The 23,217-nt window shown below is 38.8% G+C and overlaps 1 protein-coding gene across 6 annotated transcripts; it reads right to left on the bottom strand.

Moving 5' to 3' along the window:
- Nucleotides 1-1,095: 1,095 nt before the first annotated feature.
- slc26a1 (solute carrier family 26 member 1) lies at nt 1,096-22,575 on the bottom strand. 6 transcript variants are annotated; one of them, XM_078956167.1, is made up of 10 exons: nt 22,416-22,575; nt 19,924-20,005; nt 19,751-19,848; nt 9,179-9,653; nt 8,906-9,091; nt 5,578-5,824; nt 5,223-5,454; nt 4,759-4,942; nt 4,292-4,579; nt 1,096-4,208 (listed from the first exon to the last, which is right to left on the bottom strand). In XM_078956167.1, the coding sequence occupies exons 4-10, from the start codon at nt 9,584-9,586 to the stop codon at nt 3,633-3,635; spliced, it is 2,121 nt and encodes a 706-aa protein (XP_078812293.1). In that variant the 5' UTR covers nt 9,587-9,653; nt 19,751-19,848; nt 19,924-20,005; nt 22,416-22,575; the 3' UTR covers nt 1,096-3,632. The 6 variants fall into 6 exon arrangements, with proteins under 6 accessions (XP_078812293.1, XP_011480235.1, XP_078812294.1 ...); XM_011481933.4 differs by having other exon boundaries at nt 9,179-9,656; XM_078956168.1 differs by lacking the exons at nt 19,751-19,848; nt 19,924-20,005.
- Nucleotides 22,576-23,217: the final 642 nt, after the last annotated feature.

Below are 23,217 nucleotides of genomic sequence, written 5' to 3' on the forward strand. Positions count from 1 at the left end.
AGTACACGCATACTTAGACTTTTAAGTTTTGAATGTAGCAGCCCAAAATTCATGTTTCGGGTTTCTGTGTTCGGAAATTTTGCCTGCGCACATATTTTTCCAAGTTTCTACGAATGTTTTCAGGCTCTACGTACAAAACCCGCAGACATTGAATGTGTGTTAAACGTAAAACTTTAACCAATCAGGGACTCTGATTTGGTAGTGATGTATGGGTGGCGTCCTTTTCAATTCATGGAAGTGCAAACCATTTGAAAATTGATCACGGAGGAGAAATTAGTAATTGTGGTTTGAGTCTAGACGCAAATATGACACAAAATTTTTCACATGTTGGAATAGCGCTACGAAAGAAAAAGCCTGGAGCAAAATTCATGAGGTCTCCTCTTTAACCCGTGTGCTCTCTTAGGTGACCCCACCCTTACATTGACGTGTTCTCCCTACCATGACAAAGGTGGATAAAGGTGGAAAGATTTCATGTAATCCATGGACACCAGTGAGGTTCACAAATCATTGAAGAAAAAAGGTTCAGCGCACTGTCTAGTGGGTCTAGATGACCCAACTCCCAATGTTAAAGTGCCTAGGATAGCACAAGGGTTACACTGCAGGTAAACACGCTAGTAAAGTGTAGAAGAAGCCCCTCCCTGCTTATCCAGTGTGAACAGTGCAGTAAATGTGTGTTTAAGAACGTGCGCTTAGTAGGTTCTTGAACCGTTATCACAACAATCTCACAGATTCTCTTCAGTCTTTCCAATCAGCAGGCATGTCAGACACCGTGGCCTGTGTATGGTTGGTAGTATCAATAAATGCACGTAGATCTTCAATCATTGACTGTGTACTGGAACACAAACAGTTAATGAGTAAAGGATGAGATCCAGAGATAATTACAAGAATTTAGGTCTTGTTTACTTTCCCTCAATGAAACGCAGCGCTCATCCAAGGTGTCATTTAGCCAGTTCAGACACAGAGTCAGCATTCAGCTGTTGTTGTTGGTGGTAAGCAGCAGCCTCATGTGTGTTATCTCATGAAATAAATGATGGTTGTTGTTGAGAGTGTTAGCATTTGAGGAAGAAAAACAAGAAAACATCCAATTGCTCCATGTTCTTTCATTATTTTTTTTTAATTGTTACAGAGAATTTCTTTTAAAAAAAACATATACACATCTTTTAATGATCAATATTTACGAAAAAAGCAAATTATCACTTTGGTTCTTAAACATCATCATTTAAAAAAAAAATGATTATTAGCAAATTTGGGTCATAAAGTGAATCAATGTTTGGATTGTCCCTACATAATCATATTTTTTTGTTATAAAAATATACATTGTCTTAATATTACATCCAATTTATAGGCGTTTATCGTCTTTTTATTTTATTTTTTACAAGCATTAATATTTAGACAATTAGGTAAAACTACAACTGCAGAAATGTTGTGACCTACAAGGTGAATTGCTCTGTTGACGACCACATGTATGTTTTAGCCCATGTGCTCACACGTGTGCATCTCCAACGATTACTCCTGTACCAAAAATATTACTATGGATGTTAAATATCAACACTATGTCAAAAATCCAAAAAGAAAAGTTTAACTAAAACAACCCCTCTCCTAAAGACAAATCAGTGAATGAAAATGTTAGGCCACTCATTGTTTTTTTTTTTTTGAGTAATACAAGTACGTCCACATTTTCAATCAAGCAGGTTTTCCATTCCACTCTTGTCCTCCTGTCTGTCCATAAATGGGATAAAACAGAGAAAATCTTTCAGAAAAAGCACCACAGTTTAAGCTTATTTTTGCAGTTACAGAGCCAGTGAAAGACGTAACTTTGAGTGACACATCCCAACTTCATTAAAACAAAAAAGAACAAAAGCACAGAGTAATGTCTGTTTTTCCTCTAGAACCAGAAAGGAAATCTATCTCTGACGTTTGTTTGTCCTTTGTTTTTTAAACTGCTGCTGCTGCTAAGATCCAGTTCGGCTAAAAGTAATAAGTGAAGATATAGCTTTCTCAAGCATAATCCTCAGAAGCAAACTGTCTTTTTTGTCCACGTACGTGGGCTTTTATCCTAAAGGTTTCCCAGTTTATCAACAGTAGTCTACTAATAGATAGTTAGGGGTCCAAGGTAACAGTTAGCACTCGAGACAGCGATGACTGGATCTAAACGTGGGAGCTCTGGATGGCTCATCTAAACTGTCAGCAGCTTTTAGTATTACAACTAACCACTGACTGTATAAGAGAACAGGACCAAGCAAGTGTGATGTCACCCATAAAAAATGGCTTACTTCCAACAAAATTAAGTCAACTCAGCCACCATTTTTTGCAGAACAGACATTGCCATGTTGGAACCAAAAATTGTCAGTGATGCTATGTACACACCAGACATGTTCAAGAACATGATGAATTCTTCTAGTATATGGTGTTCACACTGGACTGTCGCTACCCAATACAGGTGCATGCCTTACCTACTATTGGAAGACTTGGTGCTAAATGTTGAAGTGGTACAAATCTGGTGAATCTCGCTCCAGGCTTTTTCTTTCACAGCTCTATTCCAACATATGAAAGACTTGGTGTCATAGAATTCCGTTTGGTCACAAAGCAAAATTATTAATATGTCCTTCATGATCAATTTTCAACCGGTTGGCACTGCTGTGTTTTGAAAACAACGCCACCCATACATCACTACTAGATCCGACTCCCTGATTGGTCAAAGTTCAGCTGTCTGACGTTCAAGCAATCAAAAGTTTCAGCAAGCGTTCAAAGAACACAAGGTTTTCACATAGAGCCCGAAGACGGACTTAAAAACGTATGTAGTGAACTTTGGAAGCCCAAAAACGTGGGTTTACGTGTGTTTACATAGACTTTTCTTTTGATGTGGTGGCTTAAATGCACCGTTCCGAGCCCAGTGTGAACGTAGCATAAGGCGTGATTGGTCCAAAACTCTTAAGTCCTCATTTGTACGGTAACCACTCTTGCCAATCAGGAGTAAGCTTGTTGGAAGGCCACACCCCTACCACTTGAAAGCGCGCTACACAAATCTGTCACACGATTAATACAATCAACATGAGACCACATGAGGCATTTGATTGGTCAGTCAATAAATTGAATAAGTTGCACAACAGAAAAAAATGTTGTGAAAAAAAGTTAGAATTAACAAGAACATGTTAAAAATGTATCAGACCAAGAACGGTTCTTCTGACAAATATGACAGAGCGATAGCTGTTTATTTCTCTATTGACGTCTGTGGGATTTTGGTTTCTTGGACCTAGCAGGTACTTCCTGTTTGGAACGCGACGGGGGAGGGGTTACTCAATCCTGTTCTCATCTACAGTCAACGCATTTGCAGATGCATCACCATCTGTTATCCTCTACAGATGTCAATAAAGATCTTCAAGTTGTGCTAAAAGGTTTTTGGACCACCGTAGCTATAGTTCAGCAAGACTGCAACCAATTATTGTCTACAAGTGTTAGGTGTGTGGTATTTTTCAGTGTCTGAGCTCAGCAACTGTATATAGGTTGCAGGTAATTGCTGAGACACAAACCTGAAAGTGTGTTAGATTTGTCTCCCCTTTCATTTCCTTTCACTTCAGTGTAAAGAAAGGCAGAAAATTTGTCAGGAAAAGGAGCGGCAGTGACCAACCAATCTAGAACAGAGAGTCCTCAGACTTTCCTTCTGCTGCTTCTGCATGTTCCTGACCTGCGTGGAAGACTGCAGCATGGACTGTATAAAACAGAAGGCTGCTCATCTCTCTGTCATTCTTCCCAAACACCTGTGCTTTCCTCAAAGCGTCAATGACTGAGGCATTACAACAGGCAAGGAGCACGCTCACACCGATGTCTTTGTATTCCTTGACCAGTACTTTAAGGGTAGCCGTGCCAGATGAGTCTATGAAAGGAATGGCAGAGCAATCTAAAACAATGGTGTGGAAGTCCAGCTCTTTGTGGATCGGCCCTATAAACACGTCACCGTTCTTTTTGTTTGCCTTAGCCTGCTTTGAAGACTTCCCTTTGGCCTTCTCTGCCTTCCTCCTTTTGGTCAGCTCCAGGAAAGGTTCCACGCCCACCGCCTTGTAGAGGGACTTGAGGAAAGACTCTTTGTTGGCGTAGTAGAGAGGTGCCTGGAAGCGGAAGATGTGAACTTGAGGTGGTGGTGTTAAGCCAGTGTACTCTTCCAGGTCCTCATAAAGATCAGTGTCACTGACTCGACCCAGGAGAGAAAACTGTAATGAAGGCGTGAAAGGGTGTAGAACGTTCATTTTCTGACTGGAATTATAAACACGACTTTGTCAAGATTCTGACTCACCTTTGGATTTTGGGTCTTAAAGATGATACAAACCATAGAGAAGATGATTCCAACGAGCAAACCTAACTCCACACTGATTAGAGCTGTGGCAAACATGGTTATCAACCAGACGATGGCGTCGTTTTTGCTGGCACGCCACTTAGCTGGAACCTCCTTAAACTTTCTCAGTGCCCCCCTAAGACTAACAATGATGATGCAAGCGAGGACACATTTCTGCAGAGCGTGGAAGAAAGGAGCAAAGAAGAGCAGAACCAGGAGGACCACCAGGGCACTTATCAAACTTGAAACCTGGGAGGCAGAAAGATAGCAAAGAAAACATAGAAAAATGGCAAAAGTGTGACATTAGAACATTTTATCAAAGTTAGAAATACTTGTTACTAAGATGAATGAAATATCAGACTTCCCCAACACATACCAGTGTTTTGTGAAGCAAAGAACAAGTCAGAGATTCACTTTTTCTAACTCACCTGAGTCTGGCAGCCAGTTGAGTCCTTCACCATGGTTTTTGCTAATGCTGCACTAGTCGTGAAGGAGTGGAAGAATGAAGGGATGACGTTACAAAGGCCGATGGCCACCATCTCCTGGTTGGGCCGAACCGTGTAGCCATGTTTCTTGGCAAACATTTCAGACAGCGACACTGTGAATGCAAAGCTACAAAATACGTTTTGGTTAGAGTGCTACACCACTTTAGCTTACACACTTGTGCAGGCCTTAAAGTTCCCCGCCAATCATTTTTTGGATCTATTATAAAAGCGTTTCCAGTGGTCTCATAAGGGTCAAATTTACGGTGAACTTAAAGAAACAACAAAGATAATCTCACTTTTTTATATGAGCGCAAATAAATCTTTGAACTGTAGCTTTGACATTACGACTGAGATAAGATTCATGTCCTTTCATTCAACAAGACAGGTTTTGACTTGTTACATTTTACCTGATGACTGCCAAAGGAATGGCATCCAGAGCCACACGTGGCATCAGACTGAAAGCAGGCACGCTTGGAGGGATAAATCCTGTGGGTATGTGACCAGATACACTGGAGCTGTAGCGGGAGTTTAGCTTTCCAAAGTGGCTGGCCAGGGTGGCTCCTGCCACCACCACCAGCTCTGTTGGAAGCGGGATCTTCAGGCGATTCTTGTAACGGTCCTGGATCTCTTTTCCTGCAACTACAATGGGAAAAAAAGTAAAACCATTTCTTGCTGAAGAAGAAAATTACTGGTGTTTCAGAAAAAAATGAATCATGGGAGTTTTATTGTGATTTTAGTGCATTAATGTATTAAATGACACACCTAAAATTGAAATACAGATGGCACTTGTGATAAGGTCACACACATTGGTCTTGTGAATGTTGGCAAAGATGTTGAACCAGGTGACGGGCACCGTGCCGTAACCATGGTGACGAGGAATCTTCAGGCCCAACAGGTATTTGGCCTGCACGGTCAGAATGGTGAAAGAGGCCCCCGTGGCAAAGCCATCAAGCATTGGAGCTGAAAGGTACACAGAGACAAATCCGAGCTGGAACACCGCCATCATGATCTGCAGAGGGGGGAAAAACAACATCAAGGAAAAGGAGGATGATGGGGGAGATAAAAGGGGAGAAGAGGTAAAACAATCTGAATGGGTGAGAAAATGAATCAAGCTAAAAATGGACACTTTTAGAGTAATAATAATAATAATGGATTGGATTTATCTGCGCTTTTCAAGACACCCAAAGCGCTTACATTATGTCCATTATTCATTCACTCCTCATTCATACTTGGTGATGGTAAGCTACGGTTGTAGCCACAGCTGCCCTGGGGCAGACTGACAGAGGCGTGGCTGCCATTTCGTGCCTACAGCCCCTCTGACCATCACCAGGATCATTCATGCACATCCACACACCAGTGGAGCCACACTGGAGGCAAGGAGGGTGAAGTGTCTTGCCCAAGGACACAATGACATTTTGGCTGGTGGGAGCGGGGATCGAGCCGCCAACCCTTCGATCATTGGACGACCCGCTCAACCACCTGAGCCACTGTCGCCCCAGAGATTAAGGATGAAGAAATGTATACTTCCTGATACACAGAATAAGTCAAAGAAAAACTGAGAAACCAGACTGAAGTTAAAAAAGTTCTTCAGTTGTCAATTTGAGACTATTTGTCTATTGATTAATTAATTACCTGATTTGTGGTGTAGCTCACCAAGGTTTTATCTGTCATACAAATGACAAAAAAGTAAGGTTTGTACATAGGAAATGTTGATGATATTTTGAGTGTAATATTGATTTCTATTTCTATTTCTCATTGCGTAATGATACTGGGTAGAAAAAGAAACTCATAGACATCATTGGCACTGATGCATGTCAATGACCTGAACAGGCAGAGCAGAGTGACAATGACATAATTTAGTTTTTCTTTCACATAAATTGCATGATTAATAAATTAAACAAATCTGTACATTTCTAAATTGGTATAAATTAACTGGAACAGACTGGGGCCCTGTGCCGGGAGTAACTCTGCCTTCGCCCAACAGTAGCCGGGACAGGCTCCGGTGACCTCGTGACCCCGGAATTTTTCTTTTTGGGTTTTCAGTGTTCTTTAATATTGTTTAGCATCGTTTTCTAAATGGAGGATTACGTGTCTAAACTCAGGAATTTGTGGAGACTGGCAACAATCTCCATTGATAAAGAGATACTTTTTAAACTGAAGAAGGAAAAAGGAAAACTTCTACTAACAGGTTATGCATGTGTTTCTTCAGAAGGAGTGGTGCAAGAACATTTATAAGTAAAAGTAAGTCAGTAATAACAATGTTGGTGCTTTTTTTCTATGCTACTCATTGTAAACAGAAGAAAAATGTTGAAATGGAATTTTAAACACTTTAATTGTTGCCAGTCAAATGGTGAATAAGCTACTCTGTAGGGTTCATATATTTGTAAAGCTGACTGATGATGTCTGTGCCTAGCAGCTGATAACCTCAACGCACGTCAGTGGTTTTTAAACATGTGCTTGTGGTGTTTTTCTGACAATGGAGGACATATATAAAGAAAATTAAGCTTTCTGAGTATTTACTTATTCAGATTATTGTAAATCAGGAGCAGACGGAAAAATGCAGTTTGAAGAAGATTGTAGTTGTTTCATAGTAAATACGCTGTGGTGGGCCACAAGTGGGGGTGTGGGGTTGTTTTGTGCCAATAGTCCCGCTCATAACTCAGAGGCAAATTTTCAATGAAAACTTGCCGCTTTGCAGAAACTATGTCCTGAAGAGAGACAGTTTTCTAAAATTTTGTCTAAAAGCAGCATAATGATATTTAAAAGACCCCTGGGAACACTTTTAAAATAGATAAAAAATGATTGGAGAGGGTCTTTGACAAAGTGCTAAGGATAAAGGCCAGAAATGTGTAGATATATTTGGTGTAATCTTGGCGGGATATTTCATCACTGTCTGCATCTCGACTTGGTAGCATAGCCAGTATTCATTCATTTTCTTTATTAGTTTGCCTAACGGTAACATGATGCTTGTGTGCAGAGTTCATATTGAAAATTAAGCTCTTTTGCCTTTTTTATAAATAAAGTTTCATTTGATATATACCATCTCTCGGCTTGTTCAAAAATAACAGTGTACTAGTGTGTGTCCATTTGGAGCAACTCAGCATGGCTCATTCTGACTATTTGAAATCAAAGTGTTTCCACTGCACCGTTGCTTTGATTTTTCTGTATCTTCTTGTTTGTGCTTCCAACCGAGCTGACATAGGCTGTGCCTACTTGAGGAAAGCAAAAGGAGACAACACTAGGTGTTTGCATTTTGCCCGCCTATAGCTGCTGTCCTCAATGGGGTGATCCTCAAGTGTAATGGAAAAACAAACGGGACTGAGGTGAGTGAAAGCAGGTCGATGAAGGCAGGTTGCAGCGTTGGAGCTTCAGGAACAGGAAGGTTGTGACCACAGTCACTGATAAAAATGATCCCTATCCACCTCTGACAAGCAACAGGCTCCAGACTCAGTTTGGGTGAAAAAAAAAAGATGTATGTGAGCCAAACAGCACCTAGGCTCCAGCAACCTCATTACCTCAAAAGGGAACCATCAGGTTCTGAAAATGGATGGTTGGATGGAACTTAAGGATGGCCCTGGATATGACTGATGACTCATCCAATGGAGCAACCTTTCCAAACAGTTGCTGCGATAGGCTCCAGCAACCCCATGACCCCGAGAGGGATATAATGGGTTTAGAAAATGGATGTATGGATGGAAAACTTTAAGATGTGAACAGCAAGAAAAGTTTTACAAGTGTCATCTGGAATTTCTCAAATTTTCAACCTAAAACCCTCTTTAAAAATAAATCTAGATGACCCTTTTAAAACTGTTTCTACTATGGAACTATCCTGGATAACAGAGAGATTTTACAGATATGTTAAAGATGTGAGTTGTATTTTACTTTTGTAGTTATTTCTTAAAATGTTTTGCAGAGAAATTTAAAAGAAAACAAATCCAGGTCCATCTCTTTGATATGACACATGTCACGATTGCGGATCAGTCAACAACATTAATTTAATAGAGAAAAAACAAAACAAATTGATGCCATATAATTACTAAGAAGTTATTTAAAAGACACTAGTTTGTAGGCAAGAACATTTTTTTTTAACCTGATAGACGCCAGCCAGGAATGTGACTGCTGCAGCGATGCTGATGGCATAGCACTCCTTGCTGCATGGAATGCCCATGAGGTCCACCGTGTGGGGGTCATCATCAGTGAGGTTGAAACTGTCAGCTTTGGATGTGGGGTCATCATTGAGGTCAAAACCACTCAGAAACAACTCTCTGTCCACCACCTGCAGGCAAATATTGACTGTCAGCTTTTCGTGGATTCATTACCATGTGGAAAAGCACAAAATTGAATTTCCATGGTTACTTGTTACCTGTCCAACCATGAGGCTCATGAGGCTGAAGATGCCCACAGAAACGTGTTTGGAGGTCCCCATGAGAAAGTAAATGATGTTGGCGTAGAATGAGGTGTACAGGCCGTAGATGGGTTCCACTCCTGCCAGCAGACAATAGGCTATAGCCTGCGGCACCAAAATGATACCGACGATCATTCCGGACATGACATCCCCCCACACGTACTCCTTCAGCTTGTACTTAGGCAGCCAGCGCACCACGGGGAAGAAGCTTGTCAGGGTTTTCTGGACTTTTGATGCAGAGCATGTCAGATTTTTTCTCAGCTTGGACTTGACGACTGAAATGGCCGGCTGCGGCTGACGAGCCCGCCGCGCCAAGAGAGGCGGCGGCGCCAGTGGAGTTTCTGTGACTTTGGAGACTTCATCCATTGTTGCGAGAAGGAAGAGAAGGTGGAGGGTGGCGATGGAGTATTAGATGATGTGGATGTCAGCTGAGCTGCTGGAAAAGACATGAGAGAACAACACATGTAAAGATGAGTTTAAAGTTAGGCATTTTGAACTTGTCAAGTAATAATTGCTGTTTGTCTTTTGCTTTCAAATCATGAAAAGCTGCAGCAAATTTATTGGCATCTCCAAGGCTGTAGCAGACTTTAATGTTAATGTCTTAATATGTAACTCAGTTGACAAAAGGTAAAGCTTTGCTTTAACAAATGCACAGCTGCACCAAAAACAAACCCACAGCAACATTAAATAGAAGACATTTCAAAACCAGCATTTCTTTGCATGTAGTAACACAGTCTGCAAAAAGTCCACTTTCAAAAATGTGTCAAATTAATATTTTAAAAACAAAAATACTAAACTATTTGTAATAGATGAGTTACGTGCAAAGGAAATGCATAGAATATAAATAAAAGAGACTTTAAAAAAAGGTGAAAAAATTATAAATATAAACGTTGTGTAGGTACAAACTGGATAAAAGATTTCGTTTTTGGAAGAGGAGTTGGAAAATCTAAACTGACTTTATTCAGTTCTTCAGGATTTGTGCCTGTATGGTGGTTTGAGTTGGTAGAACTATTTTCAAAAGCAGTGGGAAAAGTTGTTGAACATCTATATATGGACATGAAAAAGATAACAAAAGGTAAGTTAGAAATATGGCCTGATGATATTATTAGTGGAAAAAGAAATATTTTTAGCCCAACAACTAACATCCACTAAAATGGACATATAAGAGGTTTTCTTTTGAATTTTTATAAGTTTATTTTATTTGTTTTATTTGACTTATTCAGGGTTTTGTCTATATTGTTTGATGTCATGATATAAAATCTGCCTCAGGGTTTTATGGTGCAGAAAACATTTGAATTATTTTGGCACAGATAAAAAATGCAAGTCCTTGTTTAACCCCTTCATGCTTGGCTTTATTTACAAATTATGTTTTTTTTCCATACTATGTGGCTCACTTTTTTGAACTTTTGTTCTGTTGAGTTGTTGTTTTGTCACTGTTCTGTTATAACAAATGGGTTATGGTTGACTTAGTAACTGAAAGGTGTCAAAGTCCTTTTAGATGCAAAATGAGCCCTATTCTCCATCCACCCTTCCACTTCCATACCCGATAGTTTGAGGAGTTTTAACTGACGTGGGTCTTAAAGCACAAAAACTCTAATTTAGTTTCACCTGACCTTATGATATTGGTTATTTGCATGTATTTACATTTACATGAGAAATCATGTAAATATTCAAAAGTAGGTTTTTTGACTATGTAATTTTCGACATGTGACACGTGACATGCACATAAGCTATATGGACTGAATGGTTTTCTGTCAATCAAAAGACCTAAAGAATAAAACAACAATTTTAAATTAAGTAAAAAAAACTAATTTGCGTCTAGAGCTATGCAGAGTTTTTTTTGTTGTGTTGTAAATGTAAAATGCCTGCAGAAGAGCAAACTTTTTCACATTTTTCGGAAAGAAACAAGGGTTAAGCAGCTGTGAACATTTACTGTAAGTTTACATTGATTTCCAAAGGAAAAATCCACCACGATGAGAGGTTGTATCGCCTAAATGCCAGCCCTTGTTGAACAAACCCTTTGATCAGGTCATCAGCGGCCATGAATAAAGGCTACGCTCGGCCCGCTGCTGCTGATCGCTGTCTTATTAGACCCTTCGTTTCCAGCAGCAACTGTGCCGTTGCAAAGATAGTCATGTGTGAGAAACCATAAAGCAATTATAGTGACGTGTTGTCTGCCTCCATCACCACAACACTGGCATGTGCTGTGATTTACAGCCTAGAAAACTGATGACAGGAAGCATAACTTCATTTTAAGAAACCCTGTTCCAGTGTTTAATGTCTTTAAGTCTCAGCTGGACTTTTTTCTTGTAAACATTAGTACTCTCCACTTTGCATGAAAACAGATACTTTAAAGCAAACAGAGAAAAGGCTGATGTGCAATTCTCAACTGAGGCTTTTAGGTGACAGAAGGAGACAAATAACAACCCTTTTCAGACAGACCGTACTGTGAGGCTTATAGTTCTTTCTTGACCATAGATGAAAAGCATCAGAAGGGAAGTCACACAGACCTTTTCAGGACTGAAAGACACAAAAAACTCCAAAGTTCTGTGTAGACTTGCACATAATTGATTGAGTCAGTTTGTTTCTGATCACCAAAGCTCCCTACTGCACTGCTGCTCAGAAACCGCCACATCACAGGGAGTCTGATCACAAATGACTCAAGGGAGGCTATTTAAATTCAGTTTACATTCTTTTGTAAAAAAAAAAAAAAAAAAAGTTGGATTTTATGGTTTATAACACAGGATTTTCTTATGTAGGAACACAATTTAAATATATTTCTTTCTTTTAATCACCACTTCCAATCAAGTCACAACCTGCCTGTATCATAGCAACAGCCATTCAAAGTTAAAACCAATGTCATTGATGAATCCCCTTGAGTTAGATCTTTTACTCTGTAAGGAAACACTTTAAAAAAAGATACACAATGCTTCTTATCTTGCACGTATGCAGATAGACAGATAATTATTAACATTTCACTAATAGTCTGAAATATGCCGACCAGAAGCTATTTATAGATATTATGGATGGTATGGTTATTTATGGATTTTTGAAGAAATACCTGATGATATAAATATATAAAAGTTAAATAATGCAGCTAATAATCAAAGAAAAAAAAGGAAAACATGCTCGTTTGCATTTTTTAATTTTGCATTTAGAGAACAGCATCAATGCTATCTTCAAAAACTGCTTTAAATGTGCAACCAAACAGCAATTTCACAATAAAAGCACGGTGATGTACTTACCTGCAGAAGTAAAGTCGCATGGGTCAGACAGGATTTAAATCACTTCTAGTCTTTTTTCTGGCTCCTCTGTTAAAAGTATGACTGTTTCAGCTTTAATATCCTTAGAGAATGCTGGATAAGATAAGAACAGCCCTTTGCTCTCACTCTCTCTGCTTCTTATTGGCATGAACCCTGAGAGTGGGCGGGGCCTATATTTACAGGCATGTGCCACAAAAAGTACATCCTTTATACGTTTGTTTTCAAATGAAGATATTCTTTAGCTCCCATATTAAGGTAAAAATCCTAAAATTTTATTCATCAACTTTCGCTCTTCATAAAGTGTGAAATCATTAACACTGGATGTGACAGTTGTTTTACAGCCATTGTTGGTTAACTCCTGGTAAGATTACATTCACTTGATTACATTACCTAATACAATCAAGCTTTAATCAAATAGTTAATGACCAAGCAGTCTTAAAATCCTTTCATTCACTGAGGTTTTCAGAGGTTCACTGAAATACCTGCAGCATCCTGCTGTTTCTCCCACCACAAAGTTTTCATACAGATAGGAATTTCTGGTGAATTTGGTATTTTAGAAACAGATTTGAAGATCTACGTGGTAAAACAGGAGACTGGGCTTGATGGAAATGAAAGGAACAGAGGAAATCTCTCACCTGTCTCCATACAGCACCACACCTTGTGGAGTTTCAACGTTTATGAGATTGGCAAGGAATCAGCCCAGAACTAAAAAGGATCTTGTCAATGATCTCAAAGCTCACAAGAACAAACAACTGGTGGAACACGGTGCTATAAAAGCTCTCTGTAGTGCCTACAAGGCTAAGGAAATCCCATCTGCAGTTTTACACAAAACATCTGAGTAATTCTATGATCACAAAACATTGTCACCACATCAAACATGGAGGTCAAAATGTTTCACCTTTGGGTTATTTGTCTTTTAACCCTTGTGCTATCCTATGACCCCACTCTTACATTGACATGTTATTCATCCCATGAAAAAGGTGGATAAAGGTGGAGAGGATTTCATGTAATCCATGGACACCAGTGAAGATCACAAATCATTGAAGAAAAGGGTTCAGAGCACTGTCTATTGGGTCTAGATCAGTGTTTTTCAACCTTTTTTGAGCCACGGCACACTTTAACCTTGACAAAAATCCCGCGGCACACCAGCATCCCAAAAAAAAAAAAATAAGCAGAAATTCATGGTCTCTATTGATCGACAGCCCCCCCCCCCGCAATCTCACGTGCATTTTGTGATAATTGTGGCCAAAAAAGCAGGAAGTTGCGGCTGTTTTTTCTAAGAGATGAAATAAAAGTTAAATTAGAAAATTTAGAAACTGTTTGTTTGTCCGTTGAGGTTTCTAGACATTTCATGCGCACTTATTGTGCGCTGGGACACTGGCCCTTTAAGCCAATGCATCATGGGAGATGTAGTGTGAAAACTGCCGAAAAAGGGCAGAAAGACTCGCGTCTGTGAGCTTCATTGTTTTGTTCACGGTCTGACACCGGACTCTGTGGAAAGCTACACCGCTAAAGACGAGCTTTAGCTGGTATTTTTGTTGGAACTGAAAGAATTTATGAGCAGAATTAAGAACAAGGAAGTGAAGACTTTAACCACTTCTGATTGGTCAGACTGCTGACATGTGATTAAGCCTTCAACAATGATTGGCGGAGACAGGTAAAGGGGCGGGACTTTCCCGCAAACCGCTATAGCTGCAGGTAAATACCGTCATTCTTATCAAAATGTCTTTAATAGAATCAAACAAACACAAAGAAAAAGTAATTTTAAGATCTTTTATATTCCTCACTACTCAGTGTTTTATCAGGGCCTGTTTGGATGAACAAAGAGCTGATTTCCTGGAGATGGAAAATGTTTTTAGATCAGTTAATGATTAATGAGGGTAATTTCCCACGGCATACTTGACCATCTCCCACGGCACACTAGTGTGCCGCGGCACACTGGTTGAAAAACACTGGTCTAGATGACCTAACTCCCAATGTTAAAGTGCCTAGGATAGCACAAGTGACAAGGGGTCATGGCAACAGCGAACGGATGAGAACCATCTTTCTTCAGGCAGAAAAATCAAATAGATTCTGCATGGTTGTTCCACATGTGAATGCTATAAGACACCAAAGTAGAGGATCAAGAAGCCAATTAAAGTCATAGAATGGCCTCATTATCTCTAGATCTTTGTGCCAAAGAAAAGTCATGGAGGGAACTGAAGTTTTAAGTATCCAAAGGTCAAAAACTAAGAGAAAGACAAAAAAAAACAAAAGCTTATTTAATGCCTCTAATGTAACTCAAAAATGTAAAATATACATAGAAGAAAAAAATAAAATAAAACCAGGGATAAGTTAAAAATAGTAAAATAAGATTGACATAACAAATAAAAACAGTATCTCTAAAATCAAATTAGTTAACATGTGACCCATAAAGTGATGTAAGTGTAATAGATGTGTGTTTGTACAAAAAGCATAAGAGTATGATCCTTAAAATAATACGTTTCACAATGAGTAAGACAAAATTCAATTGACAAAAAAAGACATTATAAACAGAAATAATAGAAGTTAAATGCTTTTTAAGGCAAGACTTTGCAAGTTGCAAGACTTTTGTTACTTGGAAATAGTCATCCTACAGTTCCACTGCCCTAAATTACATTGAATATTGATCTAGACAAGTGAGAAATGTAGGAAGATGGAAGCTGAAGACGTCCGGGTTGAATTACATGGAATTTATAGGAATATTTCCTTCACTAAAAAGTATTTATAGAATAAAAAACATATTTGAAATATGTTAATGGGTTAGAAGAAGAGTGTAAGTCTGACATGGTTGCAACAAAGCTTTTCTGAAAAATAAAGATTTTATGAAATGTATTTGGAAAGTACTTGCCCAAGCAATATTACAGTATGAGCGATACGGATAAATCGCTGTAATAAAGCTGTAATAAATAATTAAAAAACAATTTGTGGTTATAAGATGTCTGACCTTCATTGTTGTGCCTATTTATTTCTTAACTTTATCAGTTTGTTCTATCCAGTTCAAATTCAAATTGACAAAAAATGCCCAAAAACTTTATGCTGGACAGCTGAGGCATTTCAAAACACTCCATTGTCATCTTAGAAAATATGTTTTTTCTAGGGTTGCTTATCACCAATAATTTCCAAGAATTGCTCACCCAGAGCCTGGATTGATTCGATTCGTGATCTTTTTAATTCTTTTGATCTATTAGATTCAATTTGATTTGATGTCGAATTTACACGGTTTACACATTTAGACATATTTATATAGAAGCACAATAATCTAAATACGTTTTGAAGATATATTAATCATATTCACTTCACATATTGTCAATATTATTAGTGTAATAATAAACCAATGAGATTGTTAACACCATACAGTGTTACATTGTTTCTCAAATGGAGAGGCTCCAACAGATACGTGCAGATCATTATGTTCTGCCTCTTCTGCAGGGCATTTCAGTTTGACCAATAGTTGACGCTCACGCTATAGCATTACACTTTATTTGAATAAAAAACAGAGCTTTAGACCACAAATGGTTATTTTAAAATTTTTATTTTACTAAAATAGTTTGGAAAATTCATGCCTGTCAATATTTAAAATGTTCATTTAATCAGCAATGTACGTTTAGGTCGGCCGAGCGTTAGGATTAGCCATCCCATGGAAAATTCCATTATAAATTCTGAATCAAGCTAACGGAATCTGGCCTTACTGCAGTTATGCGTTAGATCAACAGAAAAGGAAAAGCATAAAAGATCGATGTCTTTCATGGATCGATTATTTATTTATTAAGCTTGGATTGATTCTTTGGTTTTATCAAACAGTTGGATTTTATTTTATTTAAAGATAACACATTAACTCTGAACCACATTGAATAGTCAAGCCAGCATAAGTGGTTCAAAATTTAAATTAGAGAGAGGTTGTGTCATCAGTGAACATGATTGGACAATTGGAAACATTTAATAAAGTTTATTTGATGATAAATAATAATGGTCCCAAAACAGTACCCTGTGCAACTCCACAAGATAATCCATAAAACTTTGATAAGAAATTGTGGTGATTGTCTGCATAAAAAGCTTTTGAAAAGTCAACAAAGATGCAACAAGTGTCAGGCGGGGTGTGTGGACACAAGCGTTGAACACCAAAAGCTAGGTTAACAAGGATTTAATCGTCAATGACTTGGAACAAGAAGCAAGTAACCAAAACAATCCGGTGACATGTACCGGACAACACATAGAATATATACACAACAGTGAATGGGAAACAGGTGCGTAACCAGGTGCGAACAATCAATGAACGTAAAGACAACAAGTGTAATGAGGAACCAGTAACCGGAAGTGTCAAAATAAAACCGGAAGTGAAGAGAAACAAAACAAAAACCCCCTGGCCCCCCGGTACCTAACAACAAGTATACTCATCTTTTTAAGTGTGCAATTAGTTTTGTATTTAGTGTTTATCCCAAATATTCCAATTTTTTTCTGTTTTGGAAAGTGCCTTTTTTCCAACTTATTGTTTCTCTTAACAGATCTTACAGTGAATATTTGCCGTGCTTTATGTTCCCACTTCCAGAGTTGGGTTCATTGAAGGTTAGTGTTAGAGCTGAGTCATTCCTCCCCACAGTGACTTCCTAAACACTCATTTAAAAATCTAAAAATGCATCTTGTTTATAAATACTATCATGATTTATTATGTTATGTGCATGGGGCTGGGGGGGGGGGGGGGGGGGGTGGTTGCGGGCATTGTGTTGTGTCATTTTTTTTGTGTTAAAATGAAATGACATTGAATTAATTTGAAAAAAAATGTTTTTTTAAATGTAAAGCACTAAGTTACATTAGTATGAAAAGTGTTTTACAAATGGTTTGAGTTGATTGATTTGATTACTTCTGACATTTGTGAATATCTTATACTTTATATTAGGTCAACGGACATCAAATGAGTCCAAGCTAGTCACTTGTAAAGCTTAAAATTTGATTATTATAAATATTAGATGTTTCAACTCCTAATTCTCATGTTCTTCCACAACAATTTTCATTTATTTTTCTTGTAGTTATTTCCTAGAGAACACAAGAAACGTCCTGATGAAATTAGCTCTCATCATTCACTCTGATGGGTTATGGTTGATTATTGATTGGGTTGATTGATTATTACCTTCAAAATGTTCACATAATTGTGTGATTGTATGGATTTGTATACCTAAACTTGATTAAGGAAAACTCTTATTATGGTGCCTTCAAAGAAGCCCTGGAGCTTCATTGAAAGATGTTAGGAATGACAGTAATAAAGATGATTCATTAAACTTGGAAGCCTAAAGCAAAGTAGTGAAAACCAAAAAAGAAAAAAAAATCATAAGGAATGTACATGTTTTATTAATTTACGGTGCAATTCAAAACCTCTGATTTGGAACAGGTTAGTTTAAGGATGCTGTTTCGTGATGTTTTTGTTCTGCCATGCTGCTTCTGGAGCTCTAATGTATTGGAAAAAATATGCAAAATATTAACTGAATCAACAAATTTGTCCATCTTAAATGTTATTAGAGGATTGTGGTCTGAATGAGCTGTTTTCTGCTCAAAAGTGATTTATTTATATGTAAGGACCCATTGGAAACACCTTTGGTAATAAAGGAGAAAAAGTTGAGCCGTTTCTACGCTGAAGTACAGAGAAGTTTTAGTTTTGAACGACTTGCTTGGCTGAACAGCCGGAGATCTCTTGGAGGACGATGATAAAGTTTGAAAAATGCTTGTAATAAAATATGATTTATTTGTGTGATACACATTAATTCAAAGCCAGCAGAGACTGAATTATTGATTTTTGCTGGTAATAAAGAAAACACGCAGGTTTTATTGCTATGATCCAAAAAAAAAACAACACAACTCCTTTCTTCCAATAAAAAAGAAAGTTTTAAAATCTCACATTCTCTGAAACTGTTTGGGTTCCATAAAACCTGGTCAATTTTTATGCATAGAAAATCTCCCTGCTTCATTTTTTTTCATTCCTTTTCCATCTCTTTATCTTAAAGTAAAATCATGGAGTCTTTTCCTCAAAAAGACAGAAACTATTTTTTATTAATTATGATCCATAAAACACATTTAACCACAAATGTATTTAAATTTAATACAGCCATTTCACTTAGATGGTTAAATGACTGAGGAGGAAACAAGACAGGTTTGGTATTTGGGTTTTGATATTATGGTTTAAGATGGTCCAAAGACAACCAACCCCCTACAAGCTTCTAGAGGGTCCTGAACACATCTTCTTGTCAAAGTATGAGCAATTTGTTTATTTATACCCAAAAAGCTTTAGATGTTCATCTTGATTTAATTTCACAAAATCTGTTTGAATGGTTTAAAATCAGTTTATTCAATTCTTTCCTGCTGACTTTCATTGTTCAAAATGCATCCAGCTGCAACCTATAGGCCTGTTTGGATGCCAGACTTTTCTAACTCTTCTCACCAGATTCCAGGGGGGTATTCCAGGAAGCATGTTTAAACTAGCCTGACTTTAAGCCTGAACTCTGGCTGAAATCCGCCTGAACTTGCTTACTCTGGTTATGTCGGTTCCAAAAGACCGGATATGAGTTGGCGTAATTACGCTCGACTTGGTAACCTTGGGTTAATGCTCGTGCACAGCAGGTACATAAAGACATTCTCCATAGATCGCAGATTTCTGGAGTCACCATGGAAACGCGTGGAGAGAAAAAAAGGAAGCGGGACACTTGAGACGGGAGTGAGACGGAGTCTGTGATTTAAATGAAGGCGGATAAAGATTATAAATCCATCAAAAAAGTAATACGGCTGCATCATCAAAAACAAAAGTTTCTGCTTAGAGGAAAATAACAGACAAAGTTTCTGATCTTGTTTCCATTTTCCTTGTGAAAAGCAGAAAGCAGTATGCTTTCTGGAATACCCCCCAGTTCTTTAGAAAACTTTCTCTGGCCTTTACCAACAAACTGATAGTGAAACAATCCCAAACAGATATTATTGCTGCACTCTTCTTTGTTACTGTTGAATTATTTTGAAATTATTTGGTATATGATAAATACGCACATAAATTTCTCTTGCCAGGGTCTCATACCATAGGTGGAAGGTTTCAAAAATACAACCTGCGTTGTCGTAAATGAATTATTTTTAAGCCATGTGACAGATTATAAAAATGAGTTGGTGATAATTAGTAGCCAGATGCTTTATATAGAACTTGTCATGGTGGCCTGTCAGTTACTCTCCCCCTCCCCCGCCTTCTCTGCCTTGGATGTGACCAGCTGATCTCACTCACCTCATCATTGCCTCCGCCTTCATAAGAATCTTGTGGACCATAAGTCGACGCCAGTTCGTTGTTCTTCCTAGGGTGCTTAGTCTTGCCATGGCTCGGTCCTGTATGTTGTCATGCTTAATGTCACTAATTGCTCTTCTCGCTCTGCCTCAGGAAAATCCAGTTCTGGTACTCACCTGGTCGCAATCCTCTGGTTTCACGTGCTTCACTCCCGGATTCCCTCTGCAAGACTCTTCCAGCCAGCCGACGCTCCTCTCCCTGGGAAAAAATGCCATTACTCACCTTCAGCCAAATTAAACCTCCTTTAACCTACCTCATAGTCCGAGTCTCCTTCCGGGCTTCAGATTTTGGGTCACTCTGTTTCCACATCATACCATGACAGAACAAGCATTCACAGATGATTAATAGGTTTAAACAAATTAGCAACAGCAAAAATGTGTAATAATCCCCATCCGGAAAGGGTGATATAGAAACTTCCAAATCATTTGGTGTCCATTTCTCCCCATTAGGGTTGATCATTCACAAGTGTCAAACATTCTTAGAAAGTTTTGAAACTTTCTAGGAGGGGTCACTGAGCTCACCTCACTCTTGGACCACAAGATTTTCAGAGAAACAACCAAAAAGCCAACAAGAAAACCGCAGAACTGTGACTCTGGCTTGGCCAAGTCTTATTTAAGGTTAAAGTTCATTAGTCAATGACTGCACCAAGAGGACTTGTTTAAACCGGATATTGTACGAACAACTAACAATTTCAAGAACTTTTTCAGGTGTGCAAGCTACCTACGGGCTCTACAGAGGAAGATGGAAAAGATCTGAAAGCTTCTTTATCTTCTGTTATGGTTCTAGACTATCTTTGAACAACAATCAGGTTGCATCTAAACAGAATAAAACACAATGTCACAATTTTCAATCCATAATTACTTGGGATCTATTTAAACCTTTCAATTCAAAAATTAAAAGGTTTAAATATCACAAGACAGACAATTCCAGTACTGTGGGGGAAATGTCCTACCGACAAATATCCCTGCTTTATCCATCCATCCATACTATAAATCCACTTATTGCCTTTTGGAGTCTCTGGAGCCTATCCCAGCCCCTGTTGGGCGAAAGATGAATGTTTCCAGACACCACAGTGACTTAACACAACCCCCTGCACTCTCCACAGATGCTGGTCAAAGCTCCATCATGCAAACAGGAAGCGACAGTTGAGCATGCTCCTCAAGCACTGTCCTGTTAACTCTAATAGCGTTTTAAAGTTGGACTGTGTTGTAGGATTCAGGGAAACACATGCTCCCCTCTAGACAATGTTTGTTTGATGGAAGGCTTTTGTGAATTTCAGCAGAACAATACAGAGGTCCAGTTGGTGCGGTCTCAATTTTCCACCTATAGAGAACATGACATACATTGTTATAAAGACGACACTGACAAAAAGAGCAGATTCTAAAGTGCGTTAACTCCTCAACCTGGATGCACAGATGTCTAAGGGAAAGGAAAAACCTCTAATCTGAGTTTTTTTTTCCTTCCTTTAAAGATTCACTTAAAGAATAAAATTGTTTTGGGTGTTTTTAACATGTTCTTGTGGCATTTTTCTGATGATGGAGGACATATATGAAAAAATTAAGATTAAAATAGCATTTCTCATTATTTCTTTTTTCAAATTGTTGTGAATCAGAAGCATACAATTTTATTTTTTTTATTGGAAAAGCATGAATGGCAAGCTGCAAGCTGCTCCCTGCTTCATTCTGATGCATCCACTTGCAGACAACTTGATCCATCTACGTCTGGGCTTTCCTTGTCTGAGGTGGCATATTGCTCAAAACTGTATTACTGGATAGCTGGAAGCTCCAATATTCCTTGCCGTTTTTATTACACCACTAATGTTAGTTTGGGGGTTGTGAGGGGTTGTAAACAAGAGGGAGAGACTGTAAACAGCACTCTGCAATGGGGAAGGAAGGTGGGAGCGGAGTTGCCCTGCGCTAACTCAGAGGCCACTGGAAACGCTTTAACAATAGTTTAAAATATGATTGGATGGGACTTTAGTTAAACATAATGATACTTTAAAAAACAAGAACGCTTTAGGATATTAATCGATTCTAACGCTTGTCTATAGTTTCTTGAAGAATGACTCACAAATGTTGCACATAGCTCGGCTAAATACAGATGACCACTGCTTCCTTCTCTAATTTCTTTTTGCATCAGAAATCTGATGCATAAACTTTTATCAGAGATACAGTGAATGTGGACGTCTCACACTGCTGTTTTTTGTCTGTTCTGGATGTAAATGGGGGGGGGGGGGGGGGGGGGGTGTTCATCTGACTGTAAATGCATAGTCTTTGAATGAATCACACACGTGACAGTCACCCGAAGGACTGAATGGAGAAGAGGACCAGCATACATTGGCTCTCTGTGTGTCTAAGGGTGGGTGGGTGGGGGGATCCAGTAATACACTGTGTCTCTTTTTCTGTCCTAATCTTTTAGTCCTGGCATTAAATTCAGATAATAAACTGATACACAAGTGTGCAGAGCTCCATCTTTAAAGCCATCTGGTTCCATATGCAAGATTACCGCACTTCCACTTTAAATTTACCCGCCCCATCCATGGCTGCATGTCTGCATCTCTGTGCACATGCTACAACATGACTTTCATCAGGGGAGGGGGGGGACTCACCCGCAGCTCTGCAGCAGCTCCAGTGCATCTTGCAGAGGACAATGGCCATGCCTCTCTTGGCGGTGGCTCCTCATTCACCATCACTCTGTGGTCATTTCTGCCGCCACTTTTCTGCTGCTTGCTCATGAAATGCCTCCGCTGTCTTCCTGCTTCCTACTGCAAAGCATGATGGGAGCAACCATCCTTCCAATTGTGTCTGGTTTATTGGAGCTTTGCATGGGAGAAGAGGGGGTGGGGGGATGTAGAGAGGAGGGGCTGCCGGCTGTGGATTAGGATTACCATGGCGACTATTTGAACAGATGTACTATTTGAACAAAGAATCGCTTCAGCTTTATATTAAAATGATAGAAAAAAGGCTGTGTTTGATTTGGGTAAATGAAATTTTCCCCCTAAATTTTGTTTGAAAAAAAGAATTACAGCTTTTTCAGGAATCTAGGAAGGTCTAATGCAGGAGTTCCCAATCCTGCTCCCTGAGAACTACCATCCTGCCTGCTTTCTAGCACTCCCTGCACTTCTTCTTCTTCTGCTTGTTTATCCCTGATGCTGTTTTACCCATCCATCCATCCATCCATCCATCCATCCATCCATCCATCCATCCATCCATCCATCCATCCATCCAGCCAGCCAGCCAGCCAGCCAGCCAGCCAGCCAGCCAGCCAGCCAACTGAAAATGTATCTTCATTTTTTCATAAAGATGCAAATAAACATTTTATGTACACTTATTTAAAGCAGATTGTGTGAAATGCTTTGAATAAAGTTTTGATATGATATCTTACAACTTGGAAAGCTTAAAAATATAAAT

This window comes from Oryzias latipes, chromosome 12, assembly GCF_053564925.1.
Source record: "Oryzias latipes strain Hd-rR chromosome 12, Olatipes_Hd-rR_3.1".
NCBI classification, from domain to species: domain Eukaryota; kingdom Metazoa; phylum Chordata; class Actinopteri; order Beloniformes; family Adrianichthyidae; genus Oryzias; species Oryzias latipes.

Excerpts from the sequence above, each read along its gene's own strand:
- slc26a1 (XM_078956168.1), bottom strand. The coding sequence starts at position 9,586 with ATGGATGAAGTCTCCAAAGTCACAGAAACTCCACTGGCGCCGCCGCCT. Across the intron at positions 5,455-5,577 it reads CATCTGTATTTCAATTTTAG|TTGCAGGAAAAGAGATCCAG; the intron begins GTGTGTCATTTA and ends TTCCCATTGTAG. Across the intron at positions 4,580-4,758 it reads CAACTGGCTGCCAGACTCAG|GTTTCAAGTTTGATAAGTGC; the intron begins GTGAGTTAGAAA and ends TCTGCCTCCCAG.